Source organism: Ochlerotatus camptorhynchus, unplaced genomic scaffold (assembly GCF_037179485.1).
Source record: "Ochlerotatus camptorhynchus isolate MF236.1 unplaced genomic scaffold, CSIRO-AGI_Acam_v1.1 ptg000598l, whole genome shotgun sequence".
NCBI lineage: Eukaryota > Metazoa > Arthropoda > Insecta > Diptera > Culicidae > Ochlerotatus > Ochlerotatus camptorhynchus.
In genome coordinates, this window is record NW_027041078.1 from 6,377 (window position 1) to 27,127 (window position 20,751).

Sequence of the window (20,751 nt, forward strand, 5' to 3'; positions counted from 1 at the left end):
GATTCAATACTTCAGTATTATATTTTCAAAACATACAATTATGCATTATGTCATTTCATGGCACACAAAACAAAAAGTGTGTGTATAGGACCCAATAATCTAGGTTATTTGTATTTTGTAAAACATCTTTATTTTTTATTATATTTTTCATTTTACTATATATTTTATATTCATTATATATTACATGATTATATATAAATTCATAATGTAAATTCCAATAAATACTGGGAGGGGAGGGAGCATCAGGGCATCATTGAAGTTGTAACTGGACAATGGAGTGGAGTGCCAACCGGAGTCTAGGAGGGAATGTGTACTGTCATTTTAGATAGTTACATTTCACTCCAACAGTTGCAATGAATTTGACGCGCTCTTCTTTAACAAACCACCCGTGGAAAGCTTAACATGTATTGCGAATTTCGTTATTCATTTTGTTGGATCATATTGTTGGAAGGAGATTCTCTTATTCCCGCGGGTTTCGCGTAAGTGCCTCTGCTTACGGGCCCGTCCAACCCTTTTTGGCCCTTCATACAGCAGTATGTTGAATTCAGAATGATGACGGAATTTGATCTTGCTGTTGAGTGGAGCCGCATGCAGGGCAAGACCCAAGCTAGGATGGTGGCTACTTACATACATACGGTGTGTGAAATGAAAAACACCATGAAGTTTAGCTTCAGCCATGGTGATGCTAAACCAAACAACGAAGAGATTGTAAATTTCGCCAAAGCACTCGACGCGGATCCGGCTGAAATGGAAGCTGTTTATCGCATTGGTGAGGAAAGGGCAGTCTTCATGAAGTTCAAATCAGAGGAAGCGATGCTCCATGCTCTGACATACTATTCGGAGGGTTTAATCAACCGGTGAACACTCGTGTTTATTTCAGTTACCGTGGGGACGTAATTTGTGATTAGCACCGGTCCCTTTCAAATTGTATCATTATTTATGTACGGTCCTTATATTTGACATGACGTTTCACATGCATCTAGTGATGGCCGATTTTCTTACGAATAATTGATTAATCGATTAACGAACCGAAAAGTAAAATATTTGTAATCGGTTATATCGTGCCGATATAAGGATTAACATCTCCAGAGGATCCTCACCGATCGTTTCAAACATGTGCTGCACTCTCATTGGTGGAAAAATGGCAGTACAGCGAACAAAAAATAATCGATAAGTTGTTAATCGAGTAATTGAAAAATGGGACATCTCTGATTTAGGTGTGTTTGTTTTGATAAAAATGAGCGCAAAATTTCATCTGTGCCGAGGGGGCAGCAAAACCACAAAATTACCTTGAATACGGGGGGTATCCATTGGATGAAAGGGACCGTGAAAGAGGATACTAAAATAGAAAGTTTTTCTTCCGACAGTTTCATCTTAGTATTTATCTTTGGTTTAATCTTCCATTATGCGAATGGAACGACGACAAAGGTACGCACACGAAACGAAAATAAATGTTTTTATCCATGTGTTTCACTTATAAATTTTTCCAAAACATCAGCCTTATACCATAGAGGTAACTCTAAGACTAGAAGATCCCGAAATAACGTGCTCAACATTTGGGCTCAGTTCTGGTACTCTCTTCGGTCCCAAGCTAATCGATTCTTCTCTCGAAACATAAGAAAAACCAATAACCCCTCATTTTATCTGTCAAACTTTCATAGCGAATGAAAACAAACATTGCGTAGTACTAGAATTTTGACTAGAATAGGGTACGTTAATCGTTTGCTTGGGACCAATAGGCTAGTCAAGTAGTGAGCCAATTTACAATCGTTAGTTTCGTATTGATTGTTGCTTATACATTCCAAAAGACAAACCACATAGGTCCTATAAGAATGCATAAAAAGTATGTGTGAACGCTTATACATTTCATTTGACACATGATCTTCATTAACTTTTTGCGTCTGCTTATTAGTTGACTTATACATTTTATGAATAATCAGCAATATAAATTTGCCAAAAGGTATAAGGAGATTTCTATCCGTGCATGTCGCATACTGGTGAATTCATCCAATATGTGAGTGTGTATGACTTGCCACCAGAGGTATCCGACAATGAGCTGGATAAAGTGCTGGGGAAATATGGAAAAATTAAACGCATCATCCGGGAGAAATTTCCAACTGATCTGTGCTTTGAGGTATATACAGGGATACATGGATATATATGGATGTGAAGAAGGAAATCCCCACTTCATTACATTTCTTCAATCGCAAAGGAAATATATTTTATGATGGCAACAAAGATAAATGTTTTCTGTGCAAGGCAAACGGACACCGGAAGCTTTCCTGCCCCAAGCGGAAGGCTCGGAAGGAACCGGAGAAGCAACTTAAGGAAAAAGGAAAGCAGTAAAGTGAAAGAAAACAAAACAGTAGCAGTATGTATACTGCAGGGCTGTTACAAGATTTTCTAAATTCGATCCGCGAAATCCGCGATTTCTCAAAAGAAATCCGCGACTTCAAATGCTAATCCGCGAAAAAAAAACTGTTTTCATTGCCTAAAAATAGCATTTGTGTACTACTACATACATGGCATTTCAAGCTTATTGCTTCATATTAGATTTTTGCCTGCACTCAAATTAGTGTTCGTTGAACTACTTTCACATTTTAATCGAGAAATTTCTATGCCTGTACCATCCTATGCCCAAGAAAGTAGAGAAATTTTGCAACCCGAAAAATTAATAGACCGGACGGGAATCGAACTCAGTCACCTCCAGCATGAACTTGCTTTGTAGCTGCGCCTTTACCGACTGTGCTTAAGGAATATCGTGTGTAACCCTTGAAAAAATAACAATGAATCATCTTCAGTTATTTATGTATAGTATAAATTCTGAGTAATTAGTGAACATAATAAAACACCCTTACTTTATGAGATTCTATTATCGGCCTAGATTTGATGAAACATTATTTTAAAAAAAATAATGTATTTTCAATTGAAATGCAAATTTTCTTGAAAGTTAACCTTTGCGTCTCTGACGTATTTTGCTGTCCTAAATGTTGTAGTTAATTTGGCTCTAGTTTTCTCAATTTTTTACCGATTCAAACCAAACACCCAGCACATAATCGAGAAATTACCAGAGTTTCATAAGTCGCACTTGTTGGTCACGTCGCGGTTGTGTATTTACACGGATATTCCTTGGGTTCTGTGCAATGGTGAGACATTTTCATGATATTTTTTTTTATTTCTAATATGAACCTAGCACATTTCGTTGTTAAATCTTAACCGAATCGTATATATGTGACTTTGTGGTTCATGCACGACTTATTACTATGTATACCGGAAATTATAGGTTTTCCAAATCGTCCAGGACATCAGTTGATTTGTTCTGCTAGACCAACCAAGACTGCAATAATGTCTGTAGTATGGAAAACAAGTGTCTATGTGGATCATGCATGATCTATTTCCGAGTAATCCAGATGTTCAAGGTTCTTCTACTAGATCAACCGAGATTGGTACAATGTCTTAAGTATCGAAATATTTCCAGACAGATGCACAGTGTCTATGTGGATCATGCATGAACTATTGCCATGTATACCAGATGTTTTAAGTTCCCATATCGTTCTGGAGTTCAGATGATTTATTCTACTAGATCAACCATGACTGTGATAAAGTCTGTAGTATCGAAATATGTTCAAACAGATTCATAGTGTCTATATGGATAATGTTTAATTATTTTCACATATACCAGATGCTCTAGGTTCTCCAAATCGTTCTGCAGTTCAGATGATTTGTTTTACTAGATCAACAAAGACTAGGATAATATCTGCAGTATCGAAATATCGATTTGGAAATCCTAGAACATTTGGCATACACGGAAATAGGTTGGCATGGTCCACATAGACACTGCAAATTTGTTTGGGCATATTTCGATACTACAGATACTGAATTAGTCTTGGGCAAGGAATCAAAAATATCTCCAAATGACAAAATAACAAGCGATCAACGAACCGAATAATAACGCTATGTCAGAAGTGAAAAGCAATAATGATATAATCTTCACCGTTCTTTTTCATGACAAACAGCCCGTGCGACACAACTCATTCGGGGCGGTAGAAGGAAACGAGCAAATTGTTGGTAAGCTGCTTCACGAAGTAAAGCCGAAGATGATACACGTGTGTTAATGGGAATTTTTTTGTGATGTCTTTTCCGATTCATATCAAGCTATGTCTTCATCCGTGTATATTGCAACAAAGCAGGCAAGCAATATATCATTATCCTTCTACCACTCGGATCGAGCTTTGTTACTGAGTGAGTTTGTCATGGTAGTTTTAGCAACCGTTTTGTCTGTATCGTTGGTTGCTTTATGTGTTTGGATTCGCTGGTCTTGGGTGATCTAGTAGAAAAATAATCTCATCTCCAGAACGATTTCAGAACCTATAACATCTTGTATACGTAGCAATAGGTCGGGTACAATCCACATAGACACTTTGAATCTGTTTGGACATATTTCGATACTACAGACATTATTGGAGTCTTGGTTGATATAGTAGAACAAATCAACTGAACTCCAGGACGATTTGGTGAACCTAGAATATTCGGTATACATGGCAATTACTCGCATATAGACGATTCGTTTTTGATTTGACAACAAAAGATGCTATGTTCACATTGGAAAAAAAGGAAAATGTCTCACATTGGACAGACCTCAGGGAATTTCCGTGTAAATCCGGTGTGACTTATGGAATTGAGATCATTTGACTGAAAGTTCAAATCCGCGACAAATCCGCGAAATTCGCGAAATCCGCGCCTGTTGTAACAGCCCTGATACTGGTATAGTGGTGGAAGGTGCAAACAAATTCGGGAAAGAAAGAAGTTGCGTGCATGGGAGAAGATCGCTTTGTCGCCGCATCGATCGCCACCCAGGAAAACCTGTAATAAAATGCATTTTTATATCTTTCTTTTTTTTGTATTTTGAGTACCAAAATTGGTATTCCATGTTACTCGGCTCCGCTAAGTTATTTTTATAACATTTAAGCCTGCCAAATAAACGAAATGAAAAAAAAAAATATATTCAACTGAATAGAGTTCTCCAGATGCACAAAAGTGTGCGTGAGACCGCGCGCTACCTTTTTAAGTAGTTGTGATAGCGCGATACCTTTTTGTTTCTTCTTCTTCTTCGTTTTTACGTATGGATGTTGGATTTTAGTGTTCGTGAGATTGCGCTTGGAGATCTCTATAAAGTAATATTATTTGATCTTTCGGCTTGTTTGTTTTGGGTTCCTCAAAACTTACGTTCAGATCAGTAATATTTTAGGCTTGATTTTAGGATTTCTATAGTACTTTTGTAACAAGTTAAAAACTCGAGGCCCTTTTCACATATTACGCGAGAAACGTCAAAAAGCTTAAACGTCATGTTTGAAAACACTCTGGCAACGCTGTCATGGCTCATGATGCGGATCACGACCAATGAGCTGGATTACCGAGGTAAAGCAATCGGTTAAGTTGTGTGAGTAAAACCCCTGTACGATACAAGCAATTAGTGACGTCACTACTTGCGTTTACGTTGATTTTTTGGTTTACTAATACAACCATATTTCACGATCTGCTTCACCTCTCTCTGTACTCCTTGGATCACGACAAGAACAAAATCAAACAAAACCGTGATGTTAGAGTGTTATCGCGAATCGTAAATTTTACCAATAAACCAGATTAATCAACCGTCTGACCATCATGGACTTGATCTGCCGCATTTGCCAGCAATCGAAAGTGGAGGAGTTGATTCTTATCTCGTCCACGGCCGCCAGACAGCGGGAGCGAATTTGCGACATGATTGGTGCGGTGATCGGTTCGAGCGTAAGTTGATATTAGGGTGGTTCCTAAAATCGTGATTAGTTTGTTTAATAACGGATGAAACTAGATTTAAAAATACAGGTGGAAGAATACGACCGTTTGCCTCAGCACGTGTGCAGCGCCTGCTTCGGGCAATTGGAACGAACGTATCGTTTATGGAAGCTATGCCGGGGTGTCGCGAGAAGGGAAGTAGCACATCAGAAGGTACAAAATGAAAATAGGTGCCGCACTTGCTGCGCGTTGACCGATGGTGAATCCTGTAAGAAATGGGACACGGATATTGATGATATGTTTCAGCACCTGAGTGGCGCACTAATCGAAATCAACGATAACCGCCATTCGTGGCTTTTATGCAAAAGCTGCCTAGTGGAAATGGATGCGGCATACGAGTTCAAGGGTAAATGTATCGAATCGGAGGCAAGTTTGCTGGAAAGTATGTCTTTTATGTGGGAAAAGATGGAGGTGGATGCTTGCAATTGGGAGCAGTTGGTGATAGACCTATACGCGGAAGCAGTGCAGGAACAAGGAAGATTGCATTGTTCAGTTTGTTTGCTGGAAGTTGAAATGCAACAGCTTGGAAAGAAATGCGAGGGTTGCATGTTGCAGTTTCGGAATTATGATGAAATTCAATCGGTTCAAGCATCCGTGCGTGCTGAGGAGAATCATAGCACCAGTCCTGTTGAAATAGATAGTGTTTGGGTAGAGGTAATTTACAATGCCATGTGCATGGACCCTTGATGGTTGTGTTTGTTTTTCACAGGAAAACTTATCTCATGAGTTCATAGATGAACGGGATGAGGAATACTTGATCGAGGACGACGTCAGCTGTGAGACCAATTCTGAAGTGGTAAGTATCCACATGCTATTTATTAGCTAGTTTAATGCATCTTCATTAATGTTGTATGTAGGACATTGATAATGACATCGAAATAACTGAATTGAACAACAAATGTTTCGTATATATTGGAAATTCCAAAACTCGGTATGAAATTTTCGAGAAGTATCCTGATGATCCATTCCCGAAAGCACGACGGACGGAACCATTTTGCTGTAAATGTATGATGTTTTTCGATACCAAACTTGATTTGGAAGCGCACACGAAACGAAGCCACCAAAAATCTACCGGCAGGGGAGAGTTTTCCTGTGATGTGTGTCTCTCTCTTTTTACCGATCCACAATCATTGGAGTTTCACAAAACAAAGTTACAAACTTTCTTTTATGACTTTTGTAAATCTTGTAAAATAGTATTGAGCTCTCCGTACCTGTTACTGCAGCATAAAAAGAAATTTCATGTGGAGTTGGAAACAGTGATGTCTACCAGCGAGCAAAATACAAGGGCAGCAAAAGAGAGTGACTTGACGGAAGTCGAAATCAATTGCAAAACGGAGGTCCTTGTAAGATACGACTGTTGTGTGCGAAATTGTTGCAATCGTTATTCATCGGAAGAGCAACTATTGAAACACTTGAACACAGCTCATTTTCATTCGCAACAGATACTGGGGAATGCTTGCCAATACTGTAAAGTGAAGTTTCCCAACGAAACCGCTCTGCTGGAGCATTGCAACCGTAAGGTCGAAAGTCAAAAGCCTCACATAAGATCTTCTAATAAACATAATAAAAAGCCATCAACAAAAAGTCTACCACTGGATTTGAAACATTTTAGCGTAGTCAGTAAAATGGATAAGAATACGGACATTTTGAAGCGTAAATGTGAGCTTTGTTGCAAGTGTTTTCTTTTGTTCGATTCCAAAGAAGAGTTAACAGCACATTGCCAGCAACATAGCACCAAAGGTAATTGAGCATTCCGAGTTCGAAAAATTCAATACCTTCAAACAGTGTGTATTTTCGTTCCAGGAGGACAGCCATTCCATTGTCAGGTTTGTGGCCGAGGCTTTCTCAACCAATCTGCCTACACAAGTCACAGAGATCTAACCGAAAAGCCCATTCACTATTTTTGCCGGGTTTGCGAAAAAATGCTGTGGACAAAATTCGACTGCATAATCCATAGAGCGGCGGTCCATTTTCCGGAGGATATGAACGCTCAAATTGCAAGCATGGTAGATGCTTTTTTCACATGCTGTGGCTGTAAGAAACCATTTGGAACTGAAGCAGAGCTTGTTGAACATCGACGGACGAAGCACCAACCTCCACCAGCTTCCTCGTCAAAGCCAGTCCTAAAAGTTCCGAAATGTGATCATTGCCACATGTGTTTCACCAAACCTAAGGACCACGAGAAGCATATCACTCTTTATGAAAGTAAGATGACATATAGATGCAAGGTAAGTTATGACCTACATTAGGTAGGGGAAAAGACGGCTTCGGAACTTCTTTGCTTCGTCAGAAGGGAAAATAGAGTTCTTGAGTACTGACCCCCTAACGATAGTAGGATAAGACGTGCCAAAGCCGACATTTTCCCTATGGGTGAATGAGTTTCTACAATTTTGTCTTGTTGCAGTTGGCTTCATGTGCTTTCAAAACCAATGACATAGAACGGATAAGGCAACATATTTTTGGAACCAGACATCAGGATGCCATAAGAACTATCGTACGCAGTGCTGATCCAAGCGAATATGCTTGCTGTATTTTGGACTGTGAATTTCGATGTCATGATTACGACGCGATGATCAAGCATGGCAGAGCGACCCATGCTCAGAAGCGTGAATATTTCTCTGTTCTACACAGCGATCGTAAATTTAAATGTCCAGTTTGCGGAAAAGGATTCGTATTGGAAATTTTATTGATAAACCATAAGAACAGTAGACAAACATATCACTGTCGAGGTTGTGAGTTGAACGTCCCACGAGAAGAGCGCTCTTCACATGTGCAGTGTGTTGAAAAACCGAAAGTAAAATGTGAGATTTGTGAAAAGTTGGTGGCATCCGAAAAAGGCCTTCGGTACCACGTCAAAACGGTGCATTCTAATGAAAGTGAAAAACACGTTTGTAAAATATGCGGGAAAAAATTTGTGCGCCTGGCCGTGCACATGCAAAGTCATAAAAATGAGCGAAATTGGGTTTGTAAGATATGCGCTGCACGGTTCAATCACATAAACCTGCTCCGAAATCACCGTCGAGTCCACATGAATGAGAGTGTCTACACTTGCCGGCATGGTTGTAAGAAGCACTACAAGACACCCGGCGATCGGGACCGACACGAAAGATTAGTTCATCTTGGAATCACACCCTTCCGTTGCGAGTTTTGCGAAGCTTCTTTCATTCGGCTGAAGGATCTTCGACTACACCAAAGGAAACATACTGGATTGCAGTTGTATCCCTGCCCACACTGTGATGCCGGTTTCAACAAGAAGAGCGAATACGATGACCACTGCAAGCAGTGCAAGAACAGCGTTCTGTAGATTTATTTTCTAGAGCAAAAAAAAGAAATGTTGACAAATCGATGCTTGTTTTTTTTTTCTTGAAAAACCCAACGAGAAATTTCCGACATTTATTATTCTAAAATGATAATAAATCTTTCGACGAAGCGCATCACGCGAGAGATGAAACTCTGTTGAATACTCTCTGAAGTCCGCAAATCGCACCGTATGCTCCATAATTTGTGCGACGTAGAGCATAAGGTTACTATGCAGCGGTCGGGGTTGAACATTCAGGTCCATTTGCCATGAGAGGTACTCTAATACGGGTAGTAATCAATTGGAACAACTGTTTCACTTTTATCAAAACGGAGTCATTTTCTACTCAGTTTGACTGTGTTCAAAGGAAGTTCCCTGAGATTCCAGGTCATAAATTGAATTTCCTGATGTTGCACGTAGTCAACACCCTGCTACCAAAACGAAAACCAGACAATTACGCAACAGATCTTTTTCAATGTAAATTTATTTGCATCTTAAATCCAAAACTAGGAAACTAAGGTTAACTAAAACAAAAAGAAAATCGTAACTGTGAATTCTTCGTCTCCTTCATTCGAGAGTCATCTTCGTGTCATCATGTTTTTTGTTCAAATGTTCGTCCATACGTTTGGCTATGTTCGTCGAATAGTCACAGTTTGCCACTGGGCATTTAAAGAACTTCTCCTTGGTGTGCCTGGTCATGTGCAGTCTTAAATCCCGTTCACGGATGAAGCTCGCCTCACACACGTCGCATACGAAGGGCCTATTGTTCAAGTGAACGGCGTCTTCGTGTCGTTTGGCGTCGCTCTGGTGGCGATAGGTGTTGTCGCAGTATGAACACTTGAACGGACGTTCATTGGAATGGGTGATCATGTGCCTCTGCAGGAGGACCTTCGCTCCAAAATCACGCGAACAAACGGTACACTTGTAGGGCCGAGTTTCCAAGTGCTTGTTCACAATGTGGTACTTGAGGGCACTTTTACTGGCGAAGCTTTTCCCGCACGTGTTGCACAGGTCTGTGAAAATCAGGTCGTGTATTTTCTTCTTATGTATAGCCAAGCTGTATTTGTTTGAGTAGCTGGAATCGCACTGATCACACTGGAACACTACCTTAACCTGTGAATGACTCTTTTCGTGCTTGGAAAGATAGTCACGGGTTGCACATTTGCGGCCACATATTGGGCAGATGTACTTTCGATCGTACTGCGACCGTAGATGCCCTTCGAAGGCACTAGTTGATGGAAAATGGCGGATACAAAGTGGACAAACGTTTTCCGTTATATTCTCCGTAAAATTACTATTCGTAATACGCTGTTCTGCGTGGTCGTTTATACAATGCTGCTCCAGAGAATCACGACTTTCGAATGTTTCATAGCACACGTAGAAGCAACAGAAGAACTCTGTTAATTCCGGTTCCGGTTTTGGCGCGGGGAGCATACCAACGTTCAAGTGTAATCCGGCTTCGATATGTTTCTTCATAACAGAGCGTTGATTCGAACGGAATTCACACTCCGGTGCACGGCACTCGTAGGTTGTAGTGCCAATGGAAGCCAGCTGATGTTTGAGCAAAGATTGTTTGTCTGAAAAACTGTTGTAGCAAATCATACACTGAAACATGGGATGTTCTTCCCGATCCGGATAGTGCATCAGCTGGGTGTGACTGAGAAGAGATTCGCCATTTTCGAATTCTTCGTAACAGCCACAGCAATTACCAAGTGATTCGTACTTTGTCTCGACTTTTTCATCGAAACTTAATCGATCTGTCTCGGATTCATCTAGGAAAGGGTGGAACCGGGTGAACTCGAAGTGACGCTGCAAGGTTCGTTTGTCCTTTGTCAGAATGTTACAAATCTTACAACGATAGAATAGCTTCTTGTCCCGATTTTCTAGATGCTCTGTCAGATCCGAAGCATATTGGAAACGTCTAAGACATTCGTCGCATTTGTGTCTGTAGCTTCCTGCCACATCCTTAGTTGTATGAACAACCGCACGATGTTCTTCCCATTCGCGATCGTCCTCCATCAGTTTTCCACAGCAACAAATAATACCGAAGAATATCAACTGTTCATAATATTCCGCTTCTTCGGTGGAAAAGAACAGTGGCATCAGTCGTTCCGCTTCTACTTCCGTGGCTTCCAAATAGATAAATGGGTCCATATCCTCATCATACCGTGGAACAACTTTCGGTTGCGGTAGCGGTGGTGGCAATTTATGCCTTTTCTTCGATCCAGGAACGACCCAACCGTCTTCCTCCTGCTTCATCAACTTTTCCGTGTTCAGCTCTACTCCATTATCTACCACCTCTACCTTTACCATGTTCTTTCTGATCGTAAAATCCGATTTTAGAATCATATCCCGAAGGGTGTACGTCGTAGACAGTATTTCGAAACACTCTCCACAAATATTCTGAGGCAGACCATCGTCCTCTGCCGGGCGTATTAAGCCGCAGGCTTCCTTCATCATATCAGCAACCAGCTTATCTTCGCCACCGCTAACGCAAAACACTGAAATCAATTCATCCACATCATTCCGCTGACAAACTCGGCAGCACACACCACCATGCTCGGCTTCGACATTCTCGAACAGCATCCGTTTGAAAGACCGTTCTGCATTTCGGGACTTCTGTTGGAAGGAATAGGCCGTGTCCAGCCGGATGAGGCATCGATCGCATATGTGCTGTGGTAACTTGTCATTTTCCTGCGGAGGGCCCAATCGTACCAAATCGTTTATCATTTCCACTACCAGTTTGTCCTGCGTATCGCACCGGCAGTACAGGGATATCAACTCCTCCACCTCATCCTCGAGACAAAGTCTGCACCGGAGCATATTCTCCTGCTCCCAGTGAGCAGCTGCCATCTTGCTGGGAAATGTAAACAATGTAAATCGATTAGAAAGGGATCAAATAAATCGACTTCCAATGGTACTACCTATATAATCGTAGCGAATAGTCTCACAAGCAAGTAGGATTCAGTTGCTAGATGTTATTGATTGAAAAAACAATTAAAAATGTTACCTGTAAAACGCACAACTTTACAGACTTTGACCTAAGAGAAGAGCAGAAGAGGTGACAATACAAGGGCGAAAACAGATATTAGTGACGTTTAACGCACGCACACTGGTGCACCGCCGTGTAAAGTTGTTTATTATTTTCCTCTAGCTAACCTAAAAAATGTATGAAATTAGATCTGCCAAAATGAGTTTGACAGCGATTTGATGTATTTTCTCGGATTTTCACTAACCGCTCTCACATATCAACCGGTCTATACAAGGTGTGGAATTGTAGGCATAAATGTATTGGTGCACTTCGTTTTTCACCTCGGCTTTCATTCCGCTTCGCACGATTCGTTTCTTTCGTTCACTCAATCATCCTTGTAGTGACGTCTAGCGTTTGTTTCGAATCGGCGCTTGCATAGGAAAATTAATTTGGATTATAGAATTTATTTTATGCTACCAAATTTATGAATGGTCTGCCACTAAATGGTGAGATAATTTATTGATTAATAAATTATCACACTTTGTACCATGAAAAAGCAGCCTGTTTGTGAGTTTTTGCCTGTTTTCAAGTAAGGAGTTATCATAAAATAAAGATAGCCAGCTGATATTTTGGGGTGACTTTACAAAAGAATACAATCAAGCAAAATCATCATGCAATAATAGCTAGGATTTGTTTTACTTCTTATTTCGCAAATTTCCTTTCGAGTGTTATCACGTCGTCACCATCGTCTCCCGCAAAGTTTACATTTTTCCCTCTACCAACACAAACGTCAGGGCTAGATCTCCACATAGACCAGGTTGCTCACATATCGCACCAATACAATCGGACGTGAAAATCTCTATGAACCACTTTTCTGTCAAACGTGAACCAGCTCCTGATTGGCCGATTTCATGTGCGTAAGATACAATGACGTTTATATAAGGTCTGGGCCAAAGGGGTTATTGGTGTTAGTGAAATGTGCAATTGTTTAGTGGTGTTCGTATTTTATTGCAATGTTTATCTTTTTACACGAAACAGCTGTTGGCAGTGACGTATTTCTATCTGTTCTCAGGCTGTGTCCATTTGGTGAATTTTCACTTAAATTGACACTTCGAAACTAAATTATAATGTTCGAAAATCCCTCTGTTGTTGATCGGCCAATTTTCGAGAAGGTGTGTGTCAAAATTGATTCCTTGTCTGTCAGATATAAGTCTGCTGGAATAGCAGGTTAATTTGGAAATTTTCCATCTGTCAAGTTTAAGTGAAAATTCGCCAAATGGAACACAGCCTCAGCATGTTGGCAGTGACGTATTTCTATCTGTTCTCAGCATGTTGGCAGTGACGTATTTCTATCTGTTCGCAGATGTTCAGAAATGTTTACAACATTTTTGCTTCTAATACCAGCAAGCTGCCTGTTGGCTCAGACCTTATATAAATGTCATTGAGCGTATAGGGCTTTTCACAGGATGAAAATAAAACACAAACCGCTGCCAGGTCGAATCGGTCGAATAACAGATGATTTTCTGCAGCTATTTTGAAAAGTTGTCGAGAGTTACTGCAGCCCGTTCTAGAAAAAATCTGTAAAATTCAGTTTTACAGGTAACATCTAGCAACTGAATCCTACTACTTGCTCGTGATAGAATATTCGCTACGATTATATAGGTAGTACCGTTGGTAGTCGACTCATTTGATCCCTTAATTTTAATCGATTTACATTGTTTACATTTCCCAGCAAGATGGCAGCTGCTCACTGGGAGCAGGAGAATATGCTCCGGTGCAGACTTTGTCTCGAGGATGAGGTGGAGGAGTTGATATCCCTGTACTGCCGGTGCGATACGCAGGACAAGCTGGTAGTAGAAATGGTAAACGATTTGGTACGATTGGACCCTCCGCAGGAAACTGACAAGTTGCCACAGCACATATGCGATCGATGCCTCATCCGGCTGGACACGGCCTATTCCTTCCAACAGAAGTCCCGAAATGCAGAACAGGCTTTTAAACGGATGTTGTTCGAGAATGTCGGCGCCGAGCATGGTGGTGTGTGCTGCCGAGTTTGTCAGCGGAATGATGTGGATGAATTGATTTCAGTGTTTTGCGTTAGCGGTGGCGAAGATAAGCTGGTTGCTGATATGATGAAGGAAGCCTGCGGCTTAATACGCCCGGCAGAGGACGATGGTCTGCCTCAGAATATTTGTGGAGAGTGTTTCGAAATACTGTCTACGACGTACACCTTTCGGGATACGATTCTAAAATCGGATTTTACGATCAGAAAGAACATGGTAAAGGTAGAGGTGGTAGATAATGGAACAGAGCTGAACACGGAAAAGTTGATTAAGCAAGAGGAAGACGTTCCTGGGTCGAAGAAAAGGCATAAATTGCCACCACCGCTACCGCAACCGAAAGTTGTTCCACAGAATGATGAGGATAAGGACCCATTTATCTATTTGGATGCCACGGAAGTAGAAGCGGAACGACTGATGCCACTGTTCCTTTCCACCGAAGATGCGGAATATTATGAACAGTTGATATTCTTCGGTATTATTTGTTGCTGTGGAAAACTGATGGAGGACGATCGCGAATGGGGTGAACATCGCGCGGCTGTTCATACAACTAAAGATGGTGCAGGAAGTTACAGACACAAATGCAACGACTGTCTTAGGCGTTTCCAATATGCTTCGGATCTGATAGAGCATCTAGAAAATCGGGACAAGAAGCTATTCTATCGTTGTAAGATTTGTAACATTCTGACAAAGGACAAACGAACCTTGCAGAGTCACTTCGAGTTCACCCGGTTCCATCCTTTCCTAGATGAATCCGAGACAGATCGATTAAGTTTCGATGAAAAAGTCGAGACAATGTATGAATCACTTGGTAATTGCTGTGGCTGTTACGAAGAATTCGAAAATGGCGAATCTCTTCTCAGTCACACCCAGCTGATGCACTTTCCGGATCGGGAAGACCATCCCATGTTTCAGTGTATGATTTGCTACAACAGTTTTTCAGACAAACAATCTTTGCTCAAACATCAGCTGGCTTCCATTGGCACTACAACCTACGAGTGCCGTGCACCGGAGTGTGAATTCCGTTCGAAACAACGCTCTGTTATGAAGAAACATATCGAAGCCGGATTACACTTGAACGTTGGTATGCTCCCCGCGCCAGAACCAGAACCGGAATTAACAGAGTTCTTCTGTTGCTTCCACGTGTGCAATAAAACTTTCGAAAGTCGCGATTCTCTTGAACTGCATTGTATAAACGACCACGCAGAACAGCGTATAAGGAATAGTAATTTTACAGAGAATAACACGAAAAACGTTTGTCCACTCTGTATCCGCCATTTTCCATCGAATAGTGCATTCAAAAAGCATCTACGGTTGCAGTATGATCGAAAGTACATCTGTCCAACATGTGGCCGCAAATGTGTAACCCGTGATTATCTTTCCAAGCACGAAAAGAGCCATTCACAGGTTAAGATAGTGTTCCAGTGTGATCAGTGCGATTCCAGCTTCTCTAACAAGCACAGCTTGGTTGTGCATAAGAAGAAAATACACGCCCTAGTTTTTACAAACCTGTGCAACACGTGCGGGAAAAGCTTCGCCCTTAAAAGTTCCCTCAAGTACCACATTGCAAACAAGCACTTGGAGACTCGGCCCTACAAGTGTACCATTTGCTCGCGTGACTTCGGAGTGAAGCCCCTCCTGGACAAGCACATGACTACCCACTCCACTGAACGTCCGTTCAAGTGTTCATACTGCGACAACACCTATCGCCACCAGAGTGATATCAAACGGCACGAAGACTCCGTCCATTTGAACAATAGGCCCTTCGTGTGCGACGTGTGTGAGGCGAGTTTCATCCGTGAACGGGATTTACGAGTGCACATGACCAGGCACACCAATGAGAGATTCTTCAAATGCACGGTGGCAAACTGTGACTATTCGACGAACATAGCCAAACGCTTGGAGGATCATTTGAACGCAAAACATGATGACACGAAGATGACTCTCGAATGAGGGAGGCGAAGAATTCACAGTGATCGGATTTTAGCTAGTTTTAGTTTCGTAGTTTTAAAATTATTTGAGTAATATGCGAATAAATTTACATTGAATCAGATTCACTTGTGCAATCATATCACTAACACGACATTTTTAAAACTCGCCCAACTCAGCGTATTCTTTTAAAACAATTTGCAGTGTATTGTGAAATTTTCTAAATTTATCCCAAGCAACACATCTTCATGGGATTTTATTGAGTGAACTTCTATACAACCCAGACCAGTCATACAAAGGTTAAATAAACTGTTATAGAACTTGTGTGTTGTTTGGGATCCCTCAATACATAATACCCTCTATACAAATTTGGCTTGAATTTTTCAAAAATGCGTAAAAAATTAAGGACTCATGGATTTCTTTTCGTTCCACGCACCGAGGTTAATATTCAAAAAAGTGATTGTAAATAAATCATACATTTTCCTGATAGGTAAGTAAGAAAGGTAGGTATGGGAAATGATAAAAAAATAATAGTTAGTTCCGACTTACATGAAAATCCACACATCGGGTCTTACATTCCTAGCAGAACGCTGGTAGCACTCGGAGCCACCAGGCTAGGGTTGGGTGAGCATGCCTGACGAACGGACATCTCCCACGTGTCTAGCAGGTGAGAGAGTGAGAACATTTCCGGTAGCTTACAGATTCGGGCCAGGAACGCTTTCTGCACCTGTATGAGGAACGGTGTAGCATTATATTCCTGTTCGATCAGCGTGCAGCTTGGTGATGTGGATGGATAGTCCTCCGGGATGGTCACTGCGACTGGTGGTACGCACGGTAGATGTTTGTCGTCTAGCCAGCAAATCAGTTTGATTGTTTTGGTGTCGCCAATGGCGCATTGGTCAAGGGAAACTTTGAACTTCTGATCTAAGCGAGCAATTTCCCCCTGAAGGATGTGTGGAATCTCTTGACCCCCCGAAGGACCCAAGGTTGACGGTTCGTCTGCAGCAAGTCGCGGTTGTTTGGCTGGTGTTGGTAGATTCTTTATATCCGGACCGAAGAGCGCTTCCAAACATGGCCGGAAAGTGCGTTGTAGAGTGTGGTTTCCCAGCGAGCTTTGCAAGTTGGCGGAGACGGCTTCTACTAGTGGATTGTTGAGTGAAGTCTCACGAATAGATCCTAGCTGACTGGTTAATGCTGCTTCGCACTTATAGAGTGTCTCCAATGGAATACGACAAGTGGGATTGCACAGTATGTCCAACAAACGTTTCATTTTGGCCATCTTATCTATGTCGTCGTTTTCCATTTTGGCAATCATGCGTTTCAATGGCTCAATGTATTTAGTCAGCGAACGATACTTCTCACGGTAGAGTTGTTCTTCCTGTGGATTGAGTGGGCTAGGAGCTGCTCCCCCCGGTTGTCCTGGAGTGTTCAAGTTTGCTCCAGGAGATTGGCCAATATTTCTCGGTGGAATGCTGGCCACCTGAGGGCTTGGGGATGGAATGAGCGCTGGACTCGGTATCATTTGGCCTGGATGGGACTGTGGACCCAAAGATCCCGGTCCTGCTGGTGATGGAACCGATGGTGACGGCGATTGGCGTAGGAATTGGTTCGGAGTTACACTACGAACTGCTCCTCCCGGATAAACTTGTCCCCCACTCATCATTTCCTGAGGCTTTCTCACCATAGGATTCGCTCCAATAGGGACAAAGTTTCCTTGGTTATTCATTTGTTGCATATTACCACCAGGTCCACCTCCTTGATTCATTTGAACAGGGCCAGCATTAGGTCCACCCTGTGCTTGTTGAGGATTATTCGCTTGCTGTAAATTTCCAGGCCCACCTGGTCCCATGCCAGCCATTCCTACCTGACCCGACTGCTGCTGTTGCTGCACTTGACTCAAATTCCCTCCTGGTCCACCGACGCCTTGATTCATTGGATTCATTTGTCCTCCAGCCATTCCAAGCTGCTGCTGCTGACTCATTCCTGGAGGCATTTGCTGACGAATAACTTGATTGGGAGCTATTCCCATATTTCCGGGATTCATCGGACTATTTCCACTGATATTTCCCATCTGACCAGTGCCTGGATTCATTCCAACCGAGTTCAACTGTTGATTTAATGCATTCTGATTAATATGCCCTCCAGGATTAACCTGCATTCCTCCCATCCCACCCATCGGATTCATCTGGTTTGGACCTCCCGGGCCAACCTGCTGCCCAGAAGGTTGCTGCTGAGACTGCTGCTGCCCTACACCCTGCGGCATTCCACTTCCACCCATTTGCATCGGATTCATTTGGCCTTGGCCCATACCAACAATTTTTCCACCGCTCATACCTCCGGGTCCCATAACTCCGCCAATCTGATTCGGCATACCTGGCATTCCCGGTTGCCCGGGTTGCATTTGTCCTGGCATCATTCCGCCCATCTGATTTGCTCCTACCATGGCACCGACACGACCTTGCATTGCAGCCATGCCTCCGGTCATGGGCATTTGTGGACGATTCAAAGTATTAAGCAAATTGGATGCATTTCCACCGCCCATTTGGTTGCCCATGGGACCTCCCGGACCCATCTGGCCACCCATCATTGGCGGACGTGTGCCTTGTGTTGCCAGCGTTTGTAAAGCATTTATCGGATCCGGCATACCACCCTGTTGATTGGGATTTCCACCATCTTGAGCTCCTCCGGCAGCATTCTGCTGATTTTTGTTCTTGGTATCTTTGGAATAAAAATAACATCCTGACTCACACCGGCATGTTTATAAATATAATTATGGGTACATACTCATCTCGCGGACATGCAAGATCAGCCGAGCCACGTAACCCAGATATTCGTCCTTGTTGCGAGCCTTCTGGAAGACGTGGTTCTCCATTTCCAAACCGTTTTTGCTGGATGTCATCCCCGATTGTTGGATAGCTTCGTTACTATCAAGAGTTCAAAATAGAAAATTGAAGAAAATTCCATGAAGTTTCATCACCTAAACAAAATGGATGTAGGTCTAAGCTAAATACTTACATTTTGTTCACGACGCTTTGTCGAAAGCTGTTCGTTTTCCATGAATTATCCTCAGCCATTTTCAGTATCAATGACTATTTCACCAAACTGTGATATAATGCGAATTATGATTCACTATTCAAATGATTTTTTCCGGAAATTATCCAGAATCAAGAAAGAACTCGTATTACAAACCGTATATCAAACCATTGAAACATTTGACAGTACAGTACCTGTTAATGTTGTTGTTGTTGTTGCAAGTTTAGCGGTTCATGTGCGCCGTTGAAACATGGGATCAAGAAAGGCGGGCTTTAAATTAAACGTACACGGAGAAACGAAATAACTTAAAATTAAGTCTTTTAAAGTCCTCTATACACGGAGATGAAAAACTCCCCAAATTTAAGTACTTTTCCCTCAATTCAGCCCAACAACCCAAATTTGAGTAAATCGCATATAGTAGTTTCCATTCAACACCAGCAAAAAACATTACCTACTTTTAGGTATATTCTATCCAAAATAGAGTTTAATTCACGTAAATTTGAGAATATGCAATTTACTCAAAAGTAACTCATTGCACACTTAAATGTTTCCGCCGAGATTCCAACAGCCGAGTAGTTCTGCAATTTATTTTGCTGAGATTCAGTTAAACAATTGTCGAGACTCAGCTAACAACTAACATTTTGCTGAAATATCAGCTAACAAACAGATATTTTGCAGAGATATCAGCAAAAGTTACTGCCGAAGTAATCGGCTGTTGGAGATTTTACCGAGCTAGATTAAGTGTGTGGGCTGAACTAGAGTCGGTGTATAATGAGTCACGCCAAGGGAAACACAGTTAAACGCGCATCACGGTTTTCGAAAGATTCTCTTTCTATTCACTTGGCAACAAAAGACTTATACATCAACTTCAAATGACTTCTAGCGAGAAAAAAAAATAGCGGCTGTAGTAAATCATAATATAAGTGATTTTGTCAAATAATCTTCGCAAAAATAAGTACACATTATCAATACTGATCAGTACCAAACGTATCCCATGACAATTTAATGCTCATTGCGTGTTTATGAGCATTTCATCGATTATATTTTATATTTTATTGCAATACCTTTCGTGGACCTTTCATAGCATCGTAACATTTGTTTACTTTGCACGATAGGTAGCCGGTTTGACCCGAGGTTTGACCATAGAGGTAACTCTAAGACTAATAGGTCCCGAAAAAACGTGCTCAACTTTTTGGCTCAGCTCTGGTACTATCTTCGGTCCCAAGCTAATCGATTCACCCCTCGAAACTAACTCCTCATTTTATCTGTCAAACTTTCATAGCGAATCAAAACAAACATTGTGTAGTACTATAATTTTGACTAGAATAGGGTACGTTAACCGTTTGCTTGGGACCAATAGGCTAGTCAAGTCGTGAGCCATTTTAAAATCGTTAGTTTCGTATTGATTGTTGGTTTGACTGTTCAATAGGTAGACTTGGCTTCACTCTTGGCGTGACTCATTATACACCGACTCTAGGCTGAACTATATACCACAGACAAACAGACATAACACATTGAATGTTGTTTAACATAAAACATCGTCAGTAAAACACTACCGCCATCTGTTGAGTATACTGTGATGGGTAGTAGGCTGAACAGATGGCGGTAGTGTGTAAACGTCAAAC

At 41.6% G+C, this 20,751-nt stretch overlaps 4 protein-coding genes across 5 annotated transcripts; 2 read left to right on the top strand and 2 right to left on the bottom strand.

Moving 5' to 3' along the window:
• Positions 1-5,608: 5,608 nt before the first annotated feature.
• Positions 5,609-9,156, top strand: LOC135713974 (zinc finger protein 808-like). The gene is made up of 6 exons (XM_065237209.1): positions 5,609-5,787; positions 5,866-6,489; positions 6,545-6,631; positions 6,693-7,575; positions 7,639-8,063; positions 8,240-9,156. Exons 1-6 carry the CDS (start codon positions 5,665-5,667, stop codon positions 9,137-9,139), a joined length of 3,042 nt encoding a protein of 1,013 aa, XP_065093281.1. The 5' UTR covers positions 5,609-5,664; the 3' UTR covers positions 9,140-9,156.
• A 476-nt stretch (positions 9,157-9,632) lies between these two features.
• On the bottom strand, positions 9,633-12,169 carry LOC135713969 (zinc finger protein 761-like). Of its 2 annotated transcripts, none has more exons than XM_065237204.1 (2): positions 12,144-12,169; positions 9,633-11,990 (listed from the first exon to the last, which is right to left on the bottom strand). In XM_065237204.1, exon 2 carries the CDS (start codon positions 11,984-11,986, stop codon positions 9,701-9,703), a length of 2,286 nt encoding a protein of 761 aa, XP_065093276.1. In that variant the 5' UTR covers positions 11,987-11,990; positions 12,144-12,169; the 3' UTR covers positions 9,633-9,700. The 2 variants fall into 2 exon arrangements, with proteins under 2 accessions (XP_065093276.1, XP_065093275.1); XM_065237203.1 differs by lacking the exon at positions 12,144-12,169 and adding an exon at positions 12,058-12,135.
• A 1,313-nt stretch (positions 12,170-13,482) lies between these two features.
• Positions 13,483-16,335, top strand: LOC135713975 (zinc finger protein 33A-like). The gene is made up of 2 exons (XM_065237210.1): positions 13,483-13,766; positions 13,837-16,335. Exon 2 carries the CDS (start codon positions 13,841-13,843, stop codon positions 16,115-16,117), a length of 2,277 nt encoding a protein of 758 aa, XP_065093282.1. The 5' UTR covers positions 13,483-13,766; positions 13,837-13,840; the 3' UTR covers positions 16,118-16,335.
• Positions 16,336-16,588: 253 nt separating this feature from the next.
• Positions 16,589-19,268, bottom strand: MED15 (mediator complex subunit 15). The gene is made up of 3 exons (XM_065237178.1): positions 19,109-19,268; positions 18,878-19,017; positions 16,589-18,811 (listed from the first exon to the last, which is right to left on the bottom strand). Exons 1-3 carry the CDS (start codon positions 19,165-19,167, stop codon positions 16,665-16,667), a joined length of 2,346 nt encoding a protein of 781 aa, XP_065093250.1. The 5' UTR covers positions 19,168-19,268; the 3' UTR covers positions 16,589-16,664.
• Between the last annotated feature and the right edge of the window lie 1,483 nt (positions 19,269-20,751).